The following is a 20,212-nucleotide window of genomic DNA, read 5'->3' as shown; positions in this document are numbered from 1 at the left end:
CAGGCCCCTCTGCCGCCCCCCTCCGGCCCCCGCTCAGCGCCCGGCCCTGGGAGCCGCCATCTTGCGTTGCCCGGGCGGAAAATGGCGGCCGCAGGGAGGGACAAGCCGCCTCCCCCTCGTCCCCGCGCAGCCGGCGCGCCTCCCGCGCCCTCCCTGTCCGCTCCCCGGTGAGGCCTCCTAACCAAGGCGCCCTCCCGCCGGCCTCCGAGTGCCACGGCCCGCTGGATCTACTCGCGCTGTACGGCACCGATGGGCAAGCTGCGGGCTCCTGGCGCCTTCACGCCGCCCTGGGAGCCGCCATCTTGCGCCTGTGAGCAGTCTCTCTTCCTCAGCAGCGGCGGAGGGCGGGGCCAGGAAAAGGGCCTCTGTACGGAACCCCTCCCACCAGGGCGCCGCCATTTTGTGTGGCGCCATGTTAGGGGAAACTCCGGGACTTTTTTTCCCCCCCGGGTAGGGAGTATTTGCGAGGGGCAAAAACTTTTTTTGTTTTTTAACTATTATAAACTCGAAGCTATTTGTACTATTATACACTCCCAACTGTACGTTTTCTAGCTAGACGAAGGGGTTTGTGTAAGTCGCCATTTTGAAGAGGAAACCCCGCCCTCTTTTTTTCAAAAAGGCGCTGTGGCCAATCAACGTTCTTCCCACGAATTCCAGCCACGAATGCTTTTGGGAGGCGCCGTACTTGTGCCCTCTTAGAGCCAAAACAGTCCTATAGCAACCTTATGGGCGCCGCCATCTTTAATAAACACCGAGATCCGTTTCTAAGGCAGATTTTCGCTTTGCGGACACATGTGACTGCTTTTTTTTTTGAACACTGGAGGAGGAATAAAAGAAATTCATATGACAAAGGCACGAATGAAGTTAGTATTGGATTGCTATGAGTTTTCCGGGCTGTATGACCATGTTCCAGAAGCATTCCTCCTGACGTTTCGCCCATATCTATGGCAGGCATCCTCAGAGGTTGTGAGGTCTTTTGGAAACTAGGCAAGTGGAGTTTATATGTCTGTGGAATGTCCAGGGTGAGAGATGGAACTCTTGTCTGTTTGAGGCAAGTATGAATGTTGCAATTGGGCAGCTTGATTAGCATTGAATAGCTTCGAGGCCTGGTTACTTCCTGCCTGGGGGAATGCTTGTATTCTGTTCACGTAATACAAGCCCCGTCCACACACAGTTACATAAATCCACACTGGCAGTGTGGACTCAAGGCTCTTCCACACAGCCATATAACACAGAATATCAAGACAGAACATCCCACAATATCTTTGAATATCTCTGAGTCCACACTGCCATATAATCCAGTTCAAAGCAGAAAATGGGGGATTTTATTCAACTCTGTGGAAGGGGCCCCAAATAATCAAGTCTAAAGCAGATATTGTGGATTATCTACCTTGATATTTCTGGGTTATATGGCTGTGTAGAAGGGCCTCCAGTCACGAATGGTTTTTGTTTGAAAAATGTGTTTTTTTTTAATCTTCCCTTCTAGACAGGCCTTATATCTCAGGATCTGATTCCAGGTTTTCTACTTTAAACCGGATTATATGGCCAGATAATTTGGGATAAACAGGAAACCCGGGATAAAGGGCCCTGGTTTTACTATATGTTATTGACGAACTAAATAGTGTCAATCACTCGATTTGGGAATCGTCACGCTCATACAGCGCTTCCAGGGATAAAACTTCCAAGTTTCACGCTTTCCTGGAAGCCGCCATCTTGGCTCCGCCCCCCTCACTCGCCCTATCACCAAATAGAAAACACAGGTGGCGCCATGAACTTCCCGGATGTGCGCCTTCCTTTTCAAACACGGACCAAGATGGCGCCTTTGTCAAATGCCCGTATATGGGTGTCCTGTGTTATTTGCAGGATTCAAGATGGCGCTCCCAGCATCCCCGCTGCGGAGATACACATTCAAGATGGCGGCTCCTTGAGGGGCGGAATACTGCCTCAAGATGGTCTCTGTAGTTTCAAACACGGATCGTTGCTAAGTTCCCGGATGTAGCTTGTCCCTCACTCCTGTCTGAATCATGGCGGGGATGCTACATTCCCGGATGTTCAAACTTGCCCATCGCCCGCTCTATGCGGTAAACAAGGGGACTATCTAAAATGGCGGTTGCAGAAGCCTTCAGCGGCTGGCGCGCCTCAAAATGGAACCAAGATGGATCCGGATGGAGACTCGAACAAGATGGCGCCAAGGTATTAATTTGCCCGGATGTTGAAGGCAGGTGCCAATATGGCGTGTTACTAAATCCCCTGTGGTGTTTTCAACACAGTAGTTGTTCAAGATGGCGGCCAAAACTCTCGAGAGAAGGGATACCGCCGTCTCTCAAGATGGCCGCCGCTATCGGCTGTCTCGCCTTGCCTACCCAAGATGGCGTCTGGAAACTTTCTTTGGTTGCTAGGAGACGGCCCTCCGGGTTTACACATTTAACGTAACATAGGCTCCCGGATGATAAAGAATAAGATAAGCGCAACGTAAGGGCGGGAAGGCGTAATAGCTTTTGAAGTCGCTAACGTCGAACAACTTTCGCACCCAGATTGTTATTGTAGCGCCCGTTGGCTACGCGCAGGCGCAAACAAACACTCCCCCCAGCAGGCCTCCTCCTGGTTTCTCAGGCGTTTGTGTGAAATACCCGGATGTGTACCGTAGCTAGGCTTCACCATTGCCGGCGCTATATAGACTTCCTTTTCCTGGCGATCTTTCTTCAAGAGTAATCCGCCCCCAACCAAGTGGGGTTTACTTCTGGTAAATTTCCAAGGGATTGCGAGCCTCCTTCAGGCCTCTTCAACACTGCCATATAAAATCCAGATTATCTGTTTTGAACAGGATTATATGGCAGTGTGGACTCGGCTAACCCAGGGGCCTTCCACACAGCCCTATATCCCAGAATATCAAGGCAGAAAATCCCACAATATCTGCTTTGAACTGGGTTATCTGAATCCACACTCCTATATATTCCAGTTTAAAGCAGTTAATGTGGGATTTTCTGCCTTGATATTCTGGGTTATATGGCTTTGTGGAAGGGCCCCCAGTTCAAAACAGATATTGTGAATTATCTGCATTGATATTCTGGTTTATATGGCTGTGCGGAAAGGCCTTGCCCCTTCTACACCGCCATCTAATCCAGATTATCAAAGCAGATAATCTGTTTTGAACTAGATTATATGAGTCTACACTGTCATATAATCTAGTTGCTTGTTTCACATGGGCTCAGATTCATGTGAAAAAGGCATCCATATTATAAAATATATAAATGAAGGGTTTTCATGAGATATGTTGTGTCTCCATACATTTCATGATTACAGTTTATTAATGTGCCTGTGTTACGAATAACTTTTCAATAACTTTAAAGCATAGCGAAATCTAGCTCGATATCATAGGTTCTTTTTATTGCAATTTCAGTGTCTTGTCAATTTTCTGTAAAAACAACTCCAAATTAAAATGCTATCTTCCCTCATTGGGAAAGATTTTCCCCCAACTTTCCTTAACATTTTTGAAATACTGTGTCTTAAAATGATGCATGTCTGAAAATGGAGTGTCACTGACATGAAGTGCTTGGAAAGCTATGTTAGGAGCTGTCTCCTTGTCCAAGGCATGTTTCTTGCTAAAAAAAAAAAAAGGCTTTCATGGCTGTAATCACTGGGTTGCTGTGAGTTTTCCGGGCTGTATGGCCATGTTCCAGAAGCATTCTCTCCCAACGCTTCGCCCACATGCATGCAGGCACCCTTAGAGGTTGTGAGGTCTGTTGGAAACTATGCAAGGGGGGTTATATATCTGTGTAAGGCCCAACTCTTGTCTGTTGGAGGCAAGTGTGAATGTTGCAATTGGCCACCTTGATTAGCATTGAAAGACCTTACAGCTAGAAAGCCTGGCTGCTTCCTGCCTGGGGGGATCCTTTGTTGGGAAGTGTTGGCTGGCCCTGATTGTTTCCTGCCTGGAATTCCCCGGTATTCTGAGTTTTTTTTTTTTAAAATAATGGTAGCCAGATTTTGTTCATTTTCATGGAAGGCAATGCAGTCAGCCATAGCAAAGCACTTAATGAACCAACCTGGACACAGCATATTATTTGAGAACACACTCTAACAAACACTATGTCAGACTACACAGAGTAACCATTGAAATCTACGAGCATATGGACAATTTCAATAGAAAGGAGGAAATGAACAAAATCTGGCTATCAGTATTTAAAAACTCTGAAATCAGAGCAAATTAAAAACAAAACTCAGAAAAAAGGGAATTACAGTCATGAATCAATCAGGGCCAGCGAACACCTCCCAACAAAGGATTTCCCCAGGCAGGAAGCAGCCAGGCTTTGCAGCTGCAATGGCTAATTGCAACATTCGCACTTGCTTCCAACAGGCAAGACTTCTTTATAAACCCCACTTGCCTAGTTTCCAAGAGACCTCACAACCTCTGAGGATGCCTGCCATAGATGTGGGCAAAATGTCAGGAGAGAATGCTTCTAGAACATGGCCATACAGCCCGGAAAACTCACAAGCCAGCAATTTGAACTGTTCTCAAGCACTAAATGTCAGGGCTTTTTCCACTCATGACCATATTCTGTCAATTGTTATGTGACCCCAGGTATATAGGTATAAAATTAAAACATTTACTGATAATAAATAAGCATTTGCAAGTCTTGCTAATCAGTCTGGTATGGAGTACAGCTATGCATGTTCTTGCTAACAGATTTGTGTAAATGTCTCCTTGTTTTGTATGGCATTAATATTTGCATTTTTATGTTGTGAGCCGCCCTGAGTCCCTATGGGGGATGGGGCAGGATATAAATAAAGTTTTATTTATTTATTTGGGAAATTTCTATATTGCCTTTCTCCAAGGACTCAAGGCGGTTTAGAACAGTTAAAACATACAATATAAAATAAACCATTGAAATAATCCCAAATCGGTCCTTGTCGGACATAACATTATCAATTTAATAAGTAAGACATTCACAAGTAAGTGACATTCAGAAATATTTTGTCTTGCCCAATTTTTTCGGGGTGGGGGGGGTGGGTGTTCTTATGGAACCCCATTTGCGGTCAGGACCCACAGCAAGAAGCAGTGCTAAATGTCATGGGCCTGTTTTATATTACTGGTGCTATTTTTAGCATTATGCAATAGGGAGTGAATATGTTTTATGTTAAAAAACAATTATTATGCTTAAAATTGTATCAGAAAATAATTCAACAGGAAAACAATACTTTCAACCCTGTGCCATCATCCATACGGAAAACAGTAGGCTTGGTTTATTTATGAATTCCCCTGTGGCATCAGATTGTTGCAAGTGCAGGTTTTACACTGTCTTTAGCTTAAGAGAAAATATGAGACACTAATAGAATAAAATACTTCCTTTAGAGTCAAAATAACTTTTACAAAGAGAGATTTTCAGAATAAGAGTGAAAGCGGAATGGAGAAAATTATGTCCCTCCAAATACTGGGCTCAAGTCCTTAACAGGAGAGGAAAAAGGGGGAAATATCTGTGCTACATTTCCCTTCCTTCATTTTCAAACTTCTTCCTATGTTTTTCCTATTGTTGACTGCCATGGGTTTCTCATTGGCCAGGGCCTTGCTGCAAAGTCAGCATTCACACTATTGAGAAGTTTCATTTGGTAAAAGTAGGCAGCAATAACACGATGCCTCTGCAATAAATAGTTTGTTCTTTGAAGAACAGGATGTCTTGCAGACCCGAGCCCATGGGAACACTGTCCAGTCTGAAGTGTGGCTCTCTCCGCCATCCCCATGGTGATGAAACAGAAGATCTTGGGAAGGAAATGCGCTCCCTGCCTGCACAGTGATGTCACTAGCAGCCAATCCTGCCTCCGCAGCTGTTTCATAACTGCAACCACTGGAAGTAGGCAGTGTGCGAGACCCTGCCTGGAGCGGCTGCCAAGGAGGCTAAAGTCCCGTGGAGGGAAGTGAGGGAAGGAGGGAGGGTGCGGAGCACAGAGGGAAAGGCACACAGGGATTTTGAGACTCCCACAGGGTAAGAGCACAAATGCCCCCAAAGCCATGTAACCCAGTCTCTTTCTCATGCTTGCCAACTGAGTAGACTGGGACCGGAAATGCAGACTTGGACAGCTGCCAGATATGCCACCTATTTGATAGTTTTTCCCCTTTTTGTATGAATTCACAGGGTTGTTGTTACAGAAATTGAAACAAATACTTTTCAAAGCTAGCAAGTAAACCATCGAACAAAGCAGCCGGAGTCACAGCAGCAGCAACAACCAAACAGCCATGCCGAAAGAGTGGGACCAGCCTTCAAAAAGTGACGCTTTGCGCTTGGAAATCCAGAGAAACCCTGTCTTGCAAGTGTCTGGAAGTTTGGTGCTTTGCATGGGCATTGTGGCTTCTGGAATCCTGGATGGTGTTCAGATAGAGACTGGGTTTGAGCACTATGCTGAACCAACACTGTCACAATTGCCTGCTATCCTGTCTATGCCTGCCAATTGCTTAGTCAGTGTGGCTTATGTGCTTCTGGGTTGGTATTGGCTGCCGTCAGGTGGCAAGAAGAGTCCAACATTTTACTTCCAGGAGGTCTTTGCCCTCATGGCCCTTGTGTATGGGCCTGTGCAGTGGATCCGGCTCTGGACACAGCATCGTTGGGCAGCTATCTTGGATCAATGGTTGACCTTGCCCATTTTTGCTTGGGTTATGGTCTGGTGCCATTTCCTGGAGCATGGATGGAAACCTATCACCTTCCTGGCCATGGAAATGACTTCATTGATGAGCTACTCTCTGGCATTGCTTCACCTCCAAGGCTTTGAACTAGCATTGGGTGGACATATATTCATAGTTGTTTGGAAAGCATGGAAGATGCAGAGGCATTTTGGTAATGAAATGTCTTTCCGCATCTTGGTGCTTGGGAAGCTCTCTTGCCTGGGTTTTGTATGCCTGAAGCTGTGGGACCAGGAACTGGTGCAATGGGCACTCTTCCGCCGGCTCACGGGCCATTTTTGGTCCAAGATCTGTGATGTACTGCAGTTCCACTGTGCTTTCCTCTTCTTGACTCAATTAAGCAGACGCCAGCTCAGGCCTCTATAAAGTAATCCATCACCTTCACAAACCAAAGTTAATCTTTTCACTCAAAGACATAATGGCACAATGATGGTAAGATGCAGTATTATTGGATTTGAAAGAATACATATTGCTCTGGTTATTCTAAATGTAAGAGGAGATAGTTGGAGTCTCTTTGTGGCGAGTAAAAGCAAGGTATATATAAATATAATAACTAATTCCATTTTTTCCTCTTCCAGTTGAAAATCTCCAGTCAGAAACTGCTGCTTTTAGAAAGCCATGAAAAAAGCTCCACTCTATATACACGCAAGTATAAGGACACCACTGTAGGGAAAGCATATGTAACAGAAATGTATTACTGGATGACAGTTATGTGCGCATCCTGGACTGCCAAAAAAAAAACAAATGAATGATCCCAGAGCAAATCAAATTTAAACTACCCCAACTGAGAGTGTTGTACTTTAGACAGATCCTGAGAAGACATGACTCACGAGAAAAGACATTCATGCTTGGAAAGGTAGAAGGAAGTAGGGAAAGAAAGAACACATTCCAGATGGGTAGATCAAATCAAGGAAGCCTCAGTCCTAAGTCTGCAAGACTGAAAGTGTGCCTTGGAAATCCCCATTCAATAGATTGTCATAAGTTGAAGTTGACTTGTTGTCAGGAACAAAAAGAGAGGCAGTAGTTTCTGAGGAATGATGGGTATCGGTATTTAATCTAAAGTTCAGGATTTTAGCTTCCATCTTAATGTATGGGTGACTTTTTACTGATAAGTGTCCTCTCTGGAGAAGCTTAATACTTCTGTTCCGATCTTTTCAGTAGCAAGTCAAGATCTCCGTTTCCTAGGCATTTTAAAAACAAGTGTGAGAAATGTGACCTTTCAGCCACTACTGAATTTTTAATATCCTTTGAGTTTAGTTAGGGCTTCTGGGAGCTGCAGTTTAACATCTGCAAGGCTACTGCTTCCAACCAGTCAGATCATATGTCATTCTTTTGGCACCAGCATACATCCCTCTCAGGAAACAGGCTTTGCCTATAATAAAGACTGAAATCCTGGCCTAAAGATGCCTCTTAACAACTTCAGGTTTGCTTTGAGATGACAAACTGGGACATTTATCACCCAGATCTGAAGGAGCATACTGCAGCTGTTCTGAGTTACATTAAATACTGCACAGATGCTGTCACTTTGGACAAATACATCTGGATTTATTCCAGCCAGAAACTCTGGATGACTAGGGATGTCCAGTGACTTTTGCATGACAGAAACAATGCTTTCAGGTCTGGTGATGAGGTAAAATATAGTGTTGCTCGAGCTAGCCACGGTGGTGAGGTGGGTTAAACCGCTAAGCTGCAGAACTTGCTGATAAGGTCAGCGGTTCGAACCCACGGACAGGATGAGCTCCCATTGTTAGTCCCAGCTTCTGTCAACCTAGCAGTTCAAAATAATGAAATTGTGAGTAGATCAATAGGTACTGATCCGTTGGCTGGTATATTGACTGTGCTTTTTAATCAGTCTTTATCTCGGTCCATTATTCCATCTTGTTTGAAGACTTCCATCAATGTTCCGTTACCAAATAAGTTCCCTATTGACAATTTTCGGAACTATAGAACAGTGGCACACACTTTCATCATCATGAAGTGCCTTGAAATACTGGTTTGTAGTAGGCATATCATTTCTTGCCGTCCATATACCTTTGATAAATAACAATTTGCATGTAGAACAGATCTATGGAGGGGAACTATGTGAGGATGCTTTTTGCAAACTTCAGTTCCACATTTAACACAATCCTTCTACATAGACTAGTGTCTAAACTTATGGATAATGGACTTTCATATTCAATCTGTTTTTGGATTATGGACTTTTTGTCTGGATGTTCCCAGTGGGTTAGATTAGGTAATCATATCTATTCAGCTCTTATTCTCAATACGGGTACACCACAGGGCTGTCTGTTGAGTCCTTTATATTTTTTATACATATGATTTCACCCCTGTTTACCATAGCAATATCATTGTTAAATTTGCAGATGATACAACAATGGTGGCGGTTCTCAGCTGCTCCCATGGTGCAGGGACAATAATTTGATTCTTAACATCAATAAGACCAAGGAGCTTATAGTACAGTGGTTCTCAACCTGTGGGTTCCCAGGTGTTTTGGCTTACCACTCCTAAAAATCCCAGCCAGTTTACCAGTTGTTAGGATTTCTGGGAGTCGAAGGCCAAAACATCTGGGACCCACAGGTTGAGCACCACTGTTATAGTAGATTAAAGAAGGAATAGATCAGAAATTTAGCCTTTGGTTATAAATGGAGCTTGAGAGGAGCAGGTGGCCAATTTTAAGTTCCTGGGTGCTTTTGTTAAGGAGAACCTGACCTTGGGGGTTCATACTGTGGCTGAGCAGAGATTGTATTATCAGATACTTTTAAGGAACCAATAACTGAATGAAAAACTGCTGGTGACTGTACTGCTGTTTTATAGAGTGTTCTAACCTATTGCATCTACATATAACCTATTGTATCTGTGTATGGTTTGCCAATTGCACAGTGGCAGGTAGGAAAGCACTCCAAAGGGTCACAGTTACTGCCCAGATAATTATTGGTTGCTCTCTCCTCTCTTTGGAAGAACTTTATAATTCCCACTGACTTAAGAAAGCTCCAAATATTCTTAAGGAGCCATCTCACCCTGAATATACGTTTTTTGAATTATCATCAGGCAGATGGTATAAGATGATAAAAACAAGGACAAATAGGCAGAGAAATAGCTTTTATCCTAGAGCTGTGACTATATTGAACTCTATGGTTTCACACTGATGTGACATTAGGAGCTGTGCAATAGTATGGGGAATATGGAAAGATGGGTGTTTTGTAATTCTACATATACTGTATAATGTGACTGAGGATGGATTTTGTTGTACAATGTAAAATGGCAATAAAATTATTCTATTCTAGTCCACTGCTTTAGATCTCCACACTTTCATTCTGCTTTCGTTCTGCTGCTCCAGAATCTTATTTCATCCTTTGTCATTGTCCTATGCGTGTCTTTGTTTTGTATGTTATGTTTTTAATTGTCCTTTATCTTGCCCAGAGAACCTTATTTAGCAGGCAATGTGTTAGCATTACATATTAAACGATATTTATTCCTGCTAACAAGATCCCCTTTAAAACCATACTGTGCAAATTTATTATGGTTTCAAGAGAAGCTTTTCAAAGAACAAAGTTACTTTGAAAAGGTTTGTCAAACATATACTTATGGTACTTCAGAACTGGTCGTCACTTCTCATTTAAAAAAAATTCAAATGGTTTACAATAAACTGGGATACAATAAAACCAATAAACCAATAAAATTTTAAAAATTCACTTGAAATAGGTTACAATTAGGAAAATTCATGAACAAATAAATAGAGTTTTAAGTTACTGTGGAAATACCTAATTCTGGGAAAGAATTCTATGTGGTCAATGCCAGAACAGAGAGAGCCAAAAGTTATCAAACAATAGTTAACATTCAGAAGCAAGAGATGAAATATATTTATCTCATCTGTGGAATTTTGGCTTCCATTTCGCTTCCTGTGGCTATGTTGTTTTTTCATACTGATAAGTTATGAGAAAGGAAAGAAATGGGCAGACTTCCCAGCCTGGTGGGAAGACTGAAATAGGCAGTTTTGCCTCGTTCTGTTGAGCCCGCTGTAATGCTCTTGCAATTTTGTAAAAACAAGTAGATCTCAAATATCTCATGTTCAACTTGCCAATCCAAAAGACACTGGCTAGTTACAAATATATAAAATATTTTATTTGTTGTACCGGTTCAAGAACGAGGAGTGTAGTGAAGAGCCTCTGCAGGGAGGATTAACAGGTAAGACATCCTTCTCCCTGTCCCTCCAGTTCTGAGGTCTGGGCTTTAGATCTCTGCAAGAGGCTCTTGTGGCAGCCCGTTTGACACATAACTGCTGGTCTGAAGCCAAATTCTACCAAAAACACCAGGGTCCTAAAGGATGGATAAGACCAGCAAAGGAACACAAGATGCACGCCGTCTAAGAGGGCATGCGACCCTGTAACTGCAAAGTGCCATCAGCGCTGTGAGAACTTTAATCCTTCCATGATCACCAGATTCATGACTCAAATTCGTCACTCTCTTCAGGCTCCCGAGAAGGCTGTGCAATGGGCTCTGGAAGGGAAAAAGACAAAAACTTTACAACCAACGTGAGGGAAAAACACATACACCCTTGCGAGTAGAGATCACTGCTAGCATAGTGCCTTATGCCTCCTCGCCCATCAAAACCCCAAAACAATGACAATGACTATGCTTCATGGATCCCTCTGCTTGATTGCAGAAAGGCAGGGCAGGTGTCCAGAGGCCATGGAAGTACATGAGCCCTAGCCAGCGTTGCCACCCTTCATCTAGCAGTGTGATTATTGTTTTGAAGACAAGGTATTCTTTGTTTAATTCTCAGGAAAGCATGCACCATGAAACGGAGGATTCAGATCCTTGGGGGGGGGGGGGGGAGGGGGAGGAGGGAAGAAGGGTCCTCCGGGTTGTTTACATGAATGGGATAGAGGGGAACAAGGAACTAACAGAGACAATGAAAATGATATTCCAAATGAAAGGCAATGGATATTAAAATAGACTTATTCCCAAGGAGGAGGGAGAGTTTAAGAATGGAAGGAAAGGAGACGGGTATAAAAGATTTTGATTTATGGAATATTATGTGAGTATAAGGAGCCCCGGTGGCGAAGCGCTGAGCTGCTGAACTTGCAGACCAAAAGGTCCCAGGTTCAAACCCCGGGAGCGGCGGGAGCAGCCGCTATTAGCTCCAGCTTCTGCCAACCTAGCAGTTCGAAAACATGCCAATGTGAGTAGATCAAGAGGTACTGCTCCGGCGAGAAGGTAACGGCGCTCCATGCAGTCATGCTGGCCACATGACCTTGGAGGTGTCTATGAATAACGCTGGCTCTTCGGCTTAGAAATGGAGATGAGCACCAACCCCCAGAGTCAGACATGACTGGACAACGTCAGGGGAAACCTTTACCTTTATCTATGTGAGTAAATGATTAGTTGTGCTTTTTTAAAATGTGTGATACTGTATTTTTTTAAATTACGTCTTTCTTTGGAAAAGAATAAATAAAAATACTTTTATCTTAAAAAAATTGGTCCTGTATCTCAGTGGAAAAACATGCAGTAGGTACCACCATTAAGCCATGGCCACTCCACTTTGAGGATCTCTAGCAATTAGGTGGGAAAAGATCTCTGTTTAGAGAAACACTTCTAGATGATAGCAGATGTCTCAGTAATGCATTTCTTTATATTATATGTAATATTAGGAATTTATTGTCATAAAACTGGCAGGAAGTTCAATATTTTTGCATAGATGGTTTTCAGCTACTCTTTGTTATAATGATTAAGCAGATACAGACCCTCTTCATCACTTGTGTTTAGAAGCTGTACATCAACACAGTTACAGTTGATGAAGCGAGTAATTTGTTTTATTCCCATTTTGGCATTCTCCAAAAACAATACATGGGTTACTGGACACCACATGGATGGCTGAGATGGATTTTGATCTAACCCAACAGCACAGATTTAGACACAGAATTAAAAAAAACTTTTAAAGAAAATAAATTTTACATTTTCAGTCCTCATGATTGTGGAGAAAGAAGCACACACAAAGGCACACTCTGTATATAAAAACATTGTTCCTAGTCCTTGGAAGACCAATTTCTCCTATACTTATTCAAAAAGCTTTGTCCACATTTTGGATGACCAACCAGAACAGGAAAGTGAGTGACAGGCAACCTCAAGAATAACAGTAAGGGAGGAATGCTAGCAAAACACATTTATGTGTGTTTTGCATTTGGTTAACTGGTGATGAAGATGAAAGTCTCAAAAAAGTTTTTTTTAGAGAAGAGAAATTTTGAAGGAAAAGACAGCAGAAGCACCAAACGAGTTAGCCATACTAAAGGTGGAATTCTGGACTTTTGGAACATCAATCAATCAATCAATCAATCAATCAAAACTTTATTTGTATCCCGCCCCCTCTCCCCATGGGGACTCAGGGCAGCTAACATGAAATAATAAACAAAGCAAATGGGCAATATAAACAATCAATCATAAATTAAATCAGCATAAAATCAATAAAACATGATTATACAAACCACACTGAAACAGCAAAACAAAGTTAAAATCTATTTCCAAGGTTAAAAGCCACATCCAGAGTTAAAAGCCATATCCAAAAGCAGTCCTTATTTAATGAGCCAGATCTTCAGATGTTGGGCTCTTCATATGCCTGAGAGCACAGGTGTGTTTTTAATAGTTTTTTGAAAGGACAGCGAAGGGAACATTCTAATTTCCTTCAGGAGAGAGTTCTAGAGACTGGGGGCAACTGCAGAGAAGGCCCTCTCTCTCTCATCCCTCTCAACCAACTGGGTTTGAGATGGAGGTGGGATCGAGAGGAGGGCCTCCCCTGATGATCGCTATGTCCAGGCAGGTTCATATGAGGAGGGACGGTTTGTCAGGTAGTCTGGAACTGAATTGTTAGGGCTTCAAAGGCAACGACCAGCACTTTAAATTTAGCTCGGTAGCAAATAGCCAGTGGAGCTGCCATAACATGGAAGTTGTTCTCTCCCTGGCTGCTGATCTCTAAACTAGCTGAAGCTTCCGAGCGTGATGCAATAGTCCAATCGAGATGTAACTAAGGCATGCACTACTGTGGCCACATCTGGTGTCTCAAGGTATGGGCGCAGCTCACGCATAAGCTTTAATTATGCAAAGGTACTCCTGGTCACCGCTGACACCTGAGGCTCCAGGGTCAGTGATGAATCCAGGATCACCGCCAAACTGCAAACCTGTGTCTTCAGAGGGAGTGTAACCCCATCCAGCACAGGCTGTATCCCCATACCCTGATATGCCTTATGACTGACTAGGAGTACCTCTGTCTTGTCAGGATTTAGTTTCAATCTATTTGCCCTCATCCTGTCCATTACTGATGACAGGCACAATATCATTACTGTGTCCAAAGCGTCCACTGGCCTATGCACTGGCCATCCTAAAGCTTGATGCCCTAGTTCAACAAGACAGCTGCAACAGAGGAAATGCAGGATGGTTACCTGACACAGAAGGTGCAGAGGCAAGCACCGCCAGGCTGTCGAGCATCCCATCACGGTAGAGTGCCAGCCTTTCCATCATGCGCCTTCGTGCCGGGTTGATGATTATCTGAGGAGCAGAGGCATCTGCAAAGAGAGGAAAAAGGATTGACAACAGTTTGAAAGGCTGTCGTTGAGGGTCCAGCTCTGGGTGTCATAACTTTCTGAAGAGCAGTGAATGATGACCAAGGCTTGAGCCTTTTTGGAATGCCATATACATTTGTTCATCTGATGTCAACTGACGTCTCTCAGGTGCCAGGTGAGAACCGTTCTATTTTCTTGGGGTTATTAAAACTCTTGTGCCTTTTATCACTAAATTTCAGCATCTGTTTGGCACTGCTGCTTTGCAGTATTTTGTGCTACTTGGCTATGTACATTTTTAAACTGTTAAATGCAATATGATAGGGGTGTCAAACTCATTTTCAATGAGGGCCACATCAGCCTTAGTTGCCTTTGAAGGACTATTGAGTCCATGGACAGGTAATCTGTCAATACAGAGGTCCTGCTATAATTTTTCCACATAGTGATCAATGCTTTTTAGTTTTTGCTCAGTTTGGGGGCCCAGATGTTATTGAACAACAACTCTTATCACTTTTGATTATCTGCTATGCAGATTGGGGATGATGATGATGATGATGATGATGATGATAATAATAATAACAACAACAACAACTTTATTTTTATACCCCACCTCTATCTCCCCAAAGGGGACTCAGGGCGGCTTACATGGGGCCAAGCATGAATAAAAACAACAGCAATAGACACACAACAATAAACAATAAACACAACAATAGACAAAAGACATGCACAATTATAAAAATTTAAACATTAGCCAATAAAAACAAATGACAAGAACTAATAAAAACATGAATTAAAACTGAGAGGTTGTAAAAATAGACTGGGTAAGGTGCACCATATAAATATTGTAAACACGAAGTGACTGATAAAGTGCTGGAAATTCTTGGAAGTGCAAATTGGGATGGGAATAGACCCTGTGTCTATATCAAGTTCACAAAGGTAAAAAGCGCAAACCGGTACAAGAATGGTCACAGATACAGGATTGTTATGGGGATGAGCAATTGGAAGTGCAACCTAACAGCACTTGTGGCTCTGAGGTTGGGGAAAGGTTAAAGGGCATTTTAACATCAGACATCACATCCACAAGCTTTGTGTCTCAATTCACACCCTACTATCCTGACGTAACAGAACAAACTCCAGGCTTCCAGATTTTCCTATATCACAAGCCCCATCAGCTCTAGTCATGATGTCTAATGATGAGGAATACAAAAGTTATGGTTCAGCATTTGGAAGAGGGCCACATAAAATGAAATTCGGCCAGCAGGCTTTGTGTTTGACACATATGCTATATAGGAACGACAACCATCCCATTTGGAGAATGTTGCACTGAAAAACAAGCTTAAAACATAAATAAATGAAAGTTACAAGAGGAAGACTAATTAAAAATGGGGTAGGAATTGTCAAATAGGTTCATACGTGTATGTCGCAGGATAAATCATTCAGAAATAGAGACATATTTCCATCAACAATAACAAAAAAAGGTAGCAGGCACCAAAAAGTGTAGCCAAGACCAGCAAGCAACAAATCTCCAAATATGTCTGAAAACGGTTCAGACATATTTGTTTTTTAATTGTATTTATATGCTTTACTTTTATTTTAAAGTTTAATGTGTTGTGTATTTAATGTATTGTTGAAGGCTTTCATGGCTGGAATCACTGAGTTGCTGTGAGTTTTCCAGGCTGTATAACCATGTTCCAGAAGCTTTCTCTCCTGACGTTTCGCCCACATCTGTGGCAGGCATCCTCAGAGGTTGTGAGGTATGCTGAAAATTAGGCAAGGGAAGTTTATTTACCTGTGTGAGGTCCAGGGTGGGAGAAAGAATGCTTGTCTGTTGGAGGCAGGTGTGGGTGTTGTAATTAATCACCTTGATTAGCATTTGATGGCCCTGTGGCCTCAAGGCCTGGCTTCTTCCTGTCTGGGAGAATCATTTGTTTGGAGGTGTTAACTGTCCCTAATTGTTTCATGTCTGGAATTTCTCTGTTTTCAGAGTGTTTTTCTTTATTTACTGTTCTGATTTTAGAGGTTTTTAAATACTAGTAGCCAGTTTTTGTCAAGTTTCCAACATATCCCACACCTCTAAGGATGCCTGCCACAGATGTGGGCGAAACGTCAGGAGAGAAAGCTTCTGGAACATGGCCATACAGCCGGAAAGACTCATAGCAATCCACTGTTGTATATTTGTATGCTTTTACGTTTCAATATGGCATTGAATAACTGCCAAAACTGGAAGCTGTTCGGAGTCCCCTCCGGGGTGACATAGAGTGGGATAGAAATACAGTAAATAAACAATAAATAAATAAGTAAAAGAATATACGTTCACGGAAACTTCAGAAGTCAGTGAAATGGCACCCAAGCTGCACATGCCACTAGCTAATGTAAATAACTGTCTGTTTACAATGGGGAAAGCAAACCTTCTTCTGTTCAAGGACCACATAACTAAGCAATGGAGTGCTGGGATGGAGAAAAGGAAAGTTTGCTAAGGAAGTGTGAACCTCCCTCTTTCTCTCCCAGCCCGAATCATCCGAGCGGCATTAATGGTGTTTCCCTGCACTGGGATCAAGTGTATAGGCATCTCTTAACAACTTGCTCTCAATCAAGACTTTTGCTGCATATTAGGAGTTAAAAATCCATGCAGGCACCCACTCTGCTGGCAGCCCTGATTAAGATCTTTCTGCTTCCTTGTTGTTAAAAGCTCTGTAGTGGCCTGAAATACCAGGCAGCAGCTTCCCAGAATTCCAGACAAGAATCTACCAGAGTTTTAAGTGGAGAAACTGAACCTGGGACTCTGTGTATCTGTATAACAGATCCTGTTCGTTCACATTCAAATATTCCAAGAATGCTCCTCTACAAGGGGTGGTCTGTTTGTTTAAATGCATCATTCCTTATCTGAGAGCAAGAAACAAAAGTACTCTAGCTGAAGTGAGCATATGACACACAATCAAAAATGGGAGTGCCCCACGAGGCTCTCTGCAATCCCACCATTTAAAAAAATGAAGTTTTGTCTTTTATATTTCCTCTGTGGTCTTTCTATATTCATCAAACAAAACGTGTAACTGGCAGTAAAAGCTTAAGGGTTTCAAATACAAGCCAAAAAAAGGGGGGTTCACTAACTTGAATGCTGTTGACATTTGCAAACATTTATAGGAAGCTTGAATTTCAATAATGATTATTTTTTGGCATTAACAGATCTTTAAAATGCTTTATCTTGGCTCTCAAGATATTACTGGATGGTAACTCCCATCACTCTTCTGAAGTGACTGTTGGCTATGTCAAACAGGAGACACAGTACAACAACATATGGAAGTCAGGTTGCCCATTCTTGCTTTGAAAACATTTCAATCATAATTTGCTGGTATTTGTCTGTTGAACTGGCTGGAGAACAGGATGAGGGGGAAAAGGTGAGGTAGAGAATGTCTTACCTGGCTGGCCTCCAGAGACATTTCCTCTGGGCACACTTCTCTGGCTCACCAGATCAAAGCCAGCCACCTGCCTTTCGTCAATCTCTTGAGGTTGGTTGAGGTGCCTAGCGGGGAACAGGTTCTCCTGTGTTGTATGCAGTTGTCTTGAGGGCAGCAAGGAGTCAGAAGATTCCCCATAAAGTGATAGCTGTAGCCTCTCTAGCTCTTGATACACCTATAAAGGAGAAAATAAAACAGGGTTTTGAGCTTCTTACCCAATAAAAAGACAGTCATGCCTCCAAACCCCCTAACAAGGGCCACTGTGTCTAAATCACAGGCATGAAGTCCCATTTCCCTCTTGAGTTAAATTTGAGTTAAATGAGTTAACAATATTACTGTTAATATTATTAACTGCTATGAAGTTTTTAAAATGTGAAATAGTAATACCTTGAGTTAAGAGTGTAATAATAATAATAATAATAATAATAATAATAATTTATTTATATTCTGCCCTATTTCCTCAAGGGGACTCAGGGCGGATCACAGTACACATACATGGCACACACTCAATGCCGTTTGGAGACAGGACAGAACAGAATAAGACAGACAGAAGGAGTTATGTAATCTTGAAGTCCAGTTCTCTGGTGCCTTGGAGATTAAGTTCGGATTCAGTCAAAGGGGGGTGCTGTTGCTCCATTCTCTATGATGAAGAGCCATCAGGAATTCCTCCTTCCACCTTCCTCTCGGTCACCGCATTTCTAGTCTTGTTATTTATGGTGTTGTAAAACATCTCTCCTGCAATTTGCAGTACCTAATTTCTCTACTTACAGTTTATAAACTGTTTTTCAAATGCTTAGGTAAACAGTGAGCTGGGCTTGACAGTCAAGTGCTCATCCAACCGACCGGGCTTTGAACTGGCTACCTTTCTGTTGGTAGATCTTATTACTGCTGGTGATTAACCAGCTGTGCTAATTTGTTTAATTTTTCTGTGACTGAGCTCTTAGTTCAAATCACTCTTAACACAAAGTGAATTTTCCCACTGAAATATTATTGATCAGTTCCAGCTCCCTGACCCGTCCCCCATTTATTTTTTGTTTTGTGTGTTTAAATAAGCAAATGTAGTTTATAAATATCAAATAATGTATAAATGCACATTCACATGGAACAATAAAAAAGAAAGATCAACTTTAAAATGGTAGAAGCATAAAACTGTGGCAAGGAAACACAAAGGAGAAAATGAAGCAGCAGAAGCATCATTTTGTTCATACTGTACTCATTCCAGCCTCCCTCCCTCTCTTGCTCTCTCTCTCTCCCTCTCTTCATGAAGCCAAGCACTCTAGGAATAAAAACACAAATTCAACTAACCCAAAGTTCCTCAAAGCGGACAAGAGCAAAGTAGATAGCAATTTCCTAAAGCGGACAAGAGCACGGGGCACAGAGACTGCTCCCTTGAAGCCCTAAAGCCCTGTATTCTTGCGCTAGCGCTCCCTCTAGCACTGGCTCTTAACTCAAAATGCTGCTCTCATGTCAGAATAAAACCTAGGTTGAGAGATGGCTCTTAACTCTAAATGCTCTTAAGTTGGGACACTCTTAAGTAGAGGTTCCACTGTAATACCAAAGACGTAGTAACAGATGGGCTCATGTGGTGTTAGTAGGAAGGGATTCAGAATGAAAGGGAAACAGACTGCTCCCCTCAAGTTCTGGTTAGCTGTTAAAAGTGCATCTTTTCCATGGGGTTTTCACTTATTTTTCCTTTTTCACAGGAAGGAGTGAAAAATAACCCTGAGGCTGTGATTCACAGATGGCCAAAGCCTTGGTTACTGCAACATTTTTATACAATCAGACTCCATAAGACCTAAATAAACAAATACCACCTTCACTCCACCTACCTCAGCCATTGGAGGGCGGCGTTTAGCTCGCGGATGGAGACATTGACAAGCCAACCTGCCTATCATTATGCCCAGCAGTTCTGGACAGGGCCCGGCCTGCAGGTCCATGTGTTTCTGATAAAGAGAAGTACCAAGCTGAGCTGCCTGGGAGGAGCTGGATGTCATTGTGGTCGGTGTATGCTGGGCTTCCTCTTCTTCACTAAGCAAATCTTTCTGAAGGTAGAGAGGTGGACAATTCTTCAGAAAAACAGAAGGTGAAGTGGGGTAGGGAAGGTGGGATAGAGGGAGTAGCATCAGGATGCACAGGATGGCATGAGAGACTTAAGCTACACTGTAAGAAGAGGGGTGCCATGTGGGCAAAGAAAAGTTTCTCACCAAGTATTTGCTATGTCCACAAGAATCCACCTCCATGGGTCTTCTCCCCGTCAAAAGTTCCAAGAGGACCTGGGGGTTGATCAAGGTTGATGTTTAAGTCTGGTGGAATGTGCAATAGGGATCAAAAGGAGAGAGCAGAAAATCACCTTTCATTTATTTTTTGTATTCTAGCCAGATAACTGGGAAACGTTACATTGTTACAGAAACCATTTAAAAAATGGAAGATGTGGCCCCCAAAACTAATTTTTCCAAGCTGTGAGTCTAATTCAGCCAACTAATGACACAAGGACTTGGGATTTCATTACATGGTTTGAAAATCCATGTGTGAAC

General features: G+C 42.7%; 2 protein-coding genes across 5 annotated transcripts in view; one reads left to right on the top strand and one right to left on the bottom strand.

The window, feature by feature from the left end:
* The first annotated feature begins 336 nt into the window (after positions 1 to 336).
* tmem187 (transmembrane protein 187) lies at positions 337 to 9,956 on the top strand. Of its 3 annotated transcripts, XR_010003883.1 has the most exons (3): positions 2,230 to 2,743; positions 6,132 to 7,105; positions 7,252 to 9,956. XR_010003883.1 is itself a non-coding variant. In XM_008103910.3 (2 exons), exon 2 carries the CDS (start codon positions 6,233 to 6,235, stop codon positions 7,037 to 7,039), a length of 807 nt encoding a protein of 268 aa, XP_008102117.1. In that variant the 5' UTR covers positions 337 to 2,193; positions 6,132 to 6,232; the 3' UTR covers positions 7,040 to 9,956. The 3 variants fall into 3 exon arrangements, 2 of the variants coding, with proteins under 2 accessions (XP_008102117.1, XP_003216950.1); XM_008103910.3 differs by lacking the exon at positions 2,230 to 2,743 and adding an exon at positions 337 to 2,193 and having other exon boundaries at positions 6,132 to 9,956; XM_003216902.4 differs by having other exon boundaries at positions 2,231 to 2,743; positions 6,132 to 9,956.
* Positions 9,957 to 10,773: 817 nt separating this feature from the next.
* Positions 10,774 to 20,212, bottom strand: part of irak1 (interleukin 1 receptor associated kinase 1) — a 47,271-nt gene continuing 37,832 nt past the window's right edge. For both annotated transcript variants that reach the window (XM_008103911.3, XM_008103912.3), the window contains exons 10-14: positions 19,883 to 19,951; positions 19,508 to 19,720; positions 17,640 to 17,853; positions 14,107 to 14,229; positions 10,774 to 11,170 (exon numbers count right to left, since the gene is read on the bottom strand). In XM_008103911.3, the coding sequence (XP_008102118.1) occupies positions 11,115 to 11,170; positions 14,107 to 14,229; positions 17,640 to 17,853; positions 19,508 to 19,720; positions 19,883 to 19,951 (675 nt within the window). In that variant the 3' untranslated portion in view covers positions 10,774 to 11,114. The remainder of the gene's footprint in view (positions 11,171 to 14,106; positions 14,230 to 17,639; positions 17,854 to 19,507; positions 19,721 to 19,882; positions 19,952 to 20,212) is intronic.

Source organism: Anolis carolinensis, chromosome 2 (assembly GCF_035594765.1).
Source record: "Anolis carolinensis isolate JA03-04 chromosome 2, rAnoCar3.1.pri, whole genome shotgun sequence".
Lineage (NCBI taxonomy): Eukaryota > Metazoa > Chordata > Lepidosauria > Squamata > Dactyloidae > Anolis > Anolis carolinensis.
The sequence above is the reverse complement of the archived record's forward strand: the minus strand, read 5'-3'. Positions and strand labels throughout refer to the sequence as shown.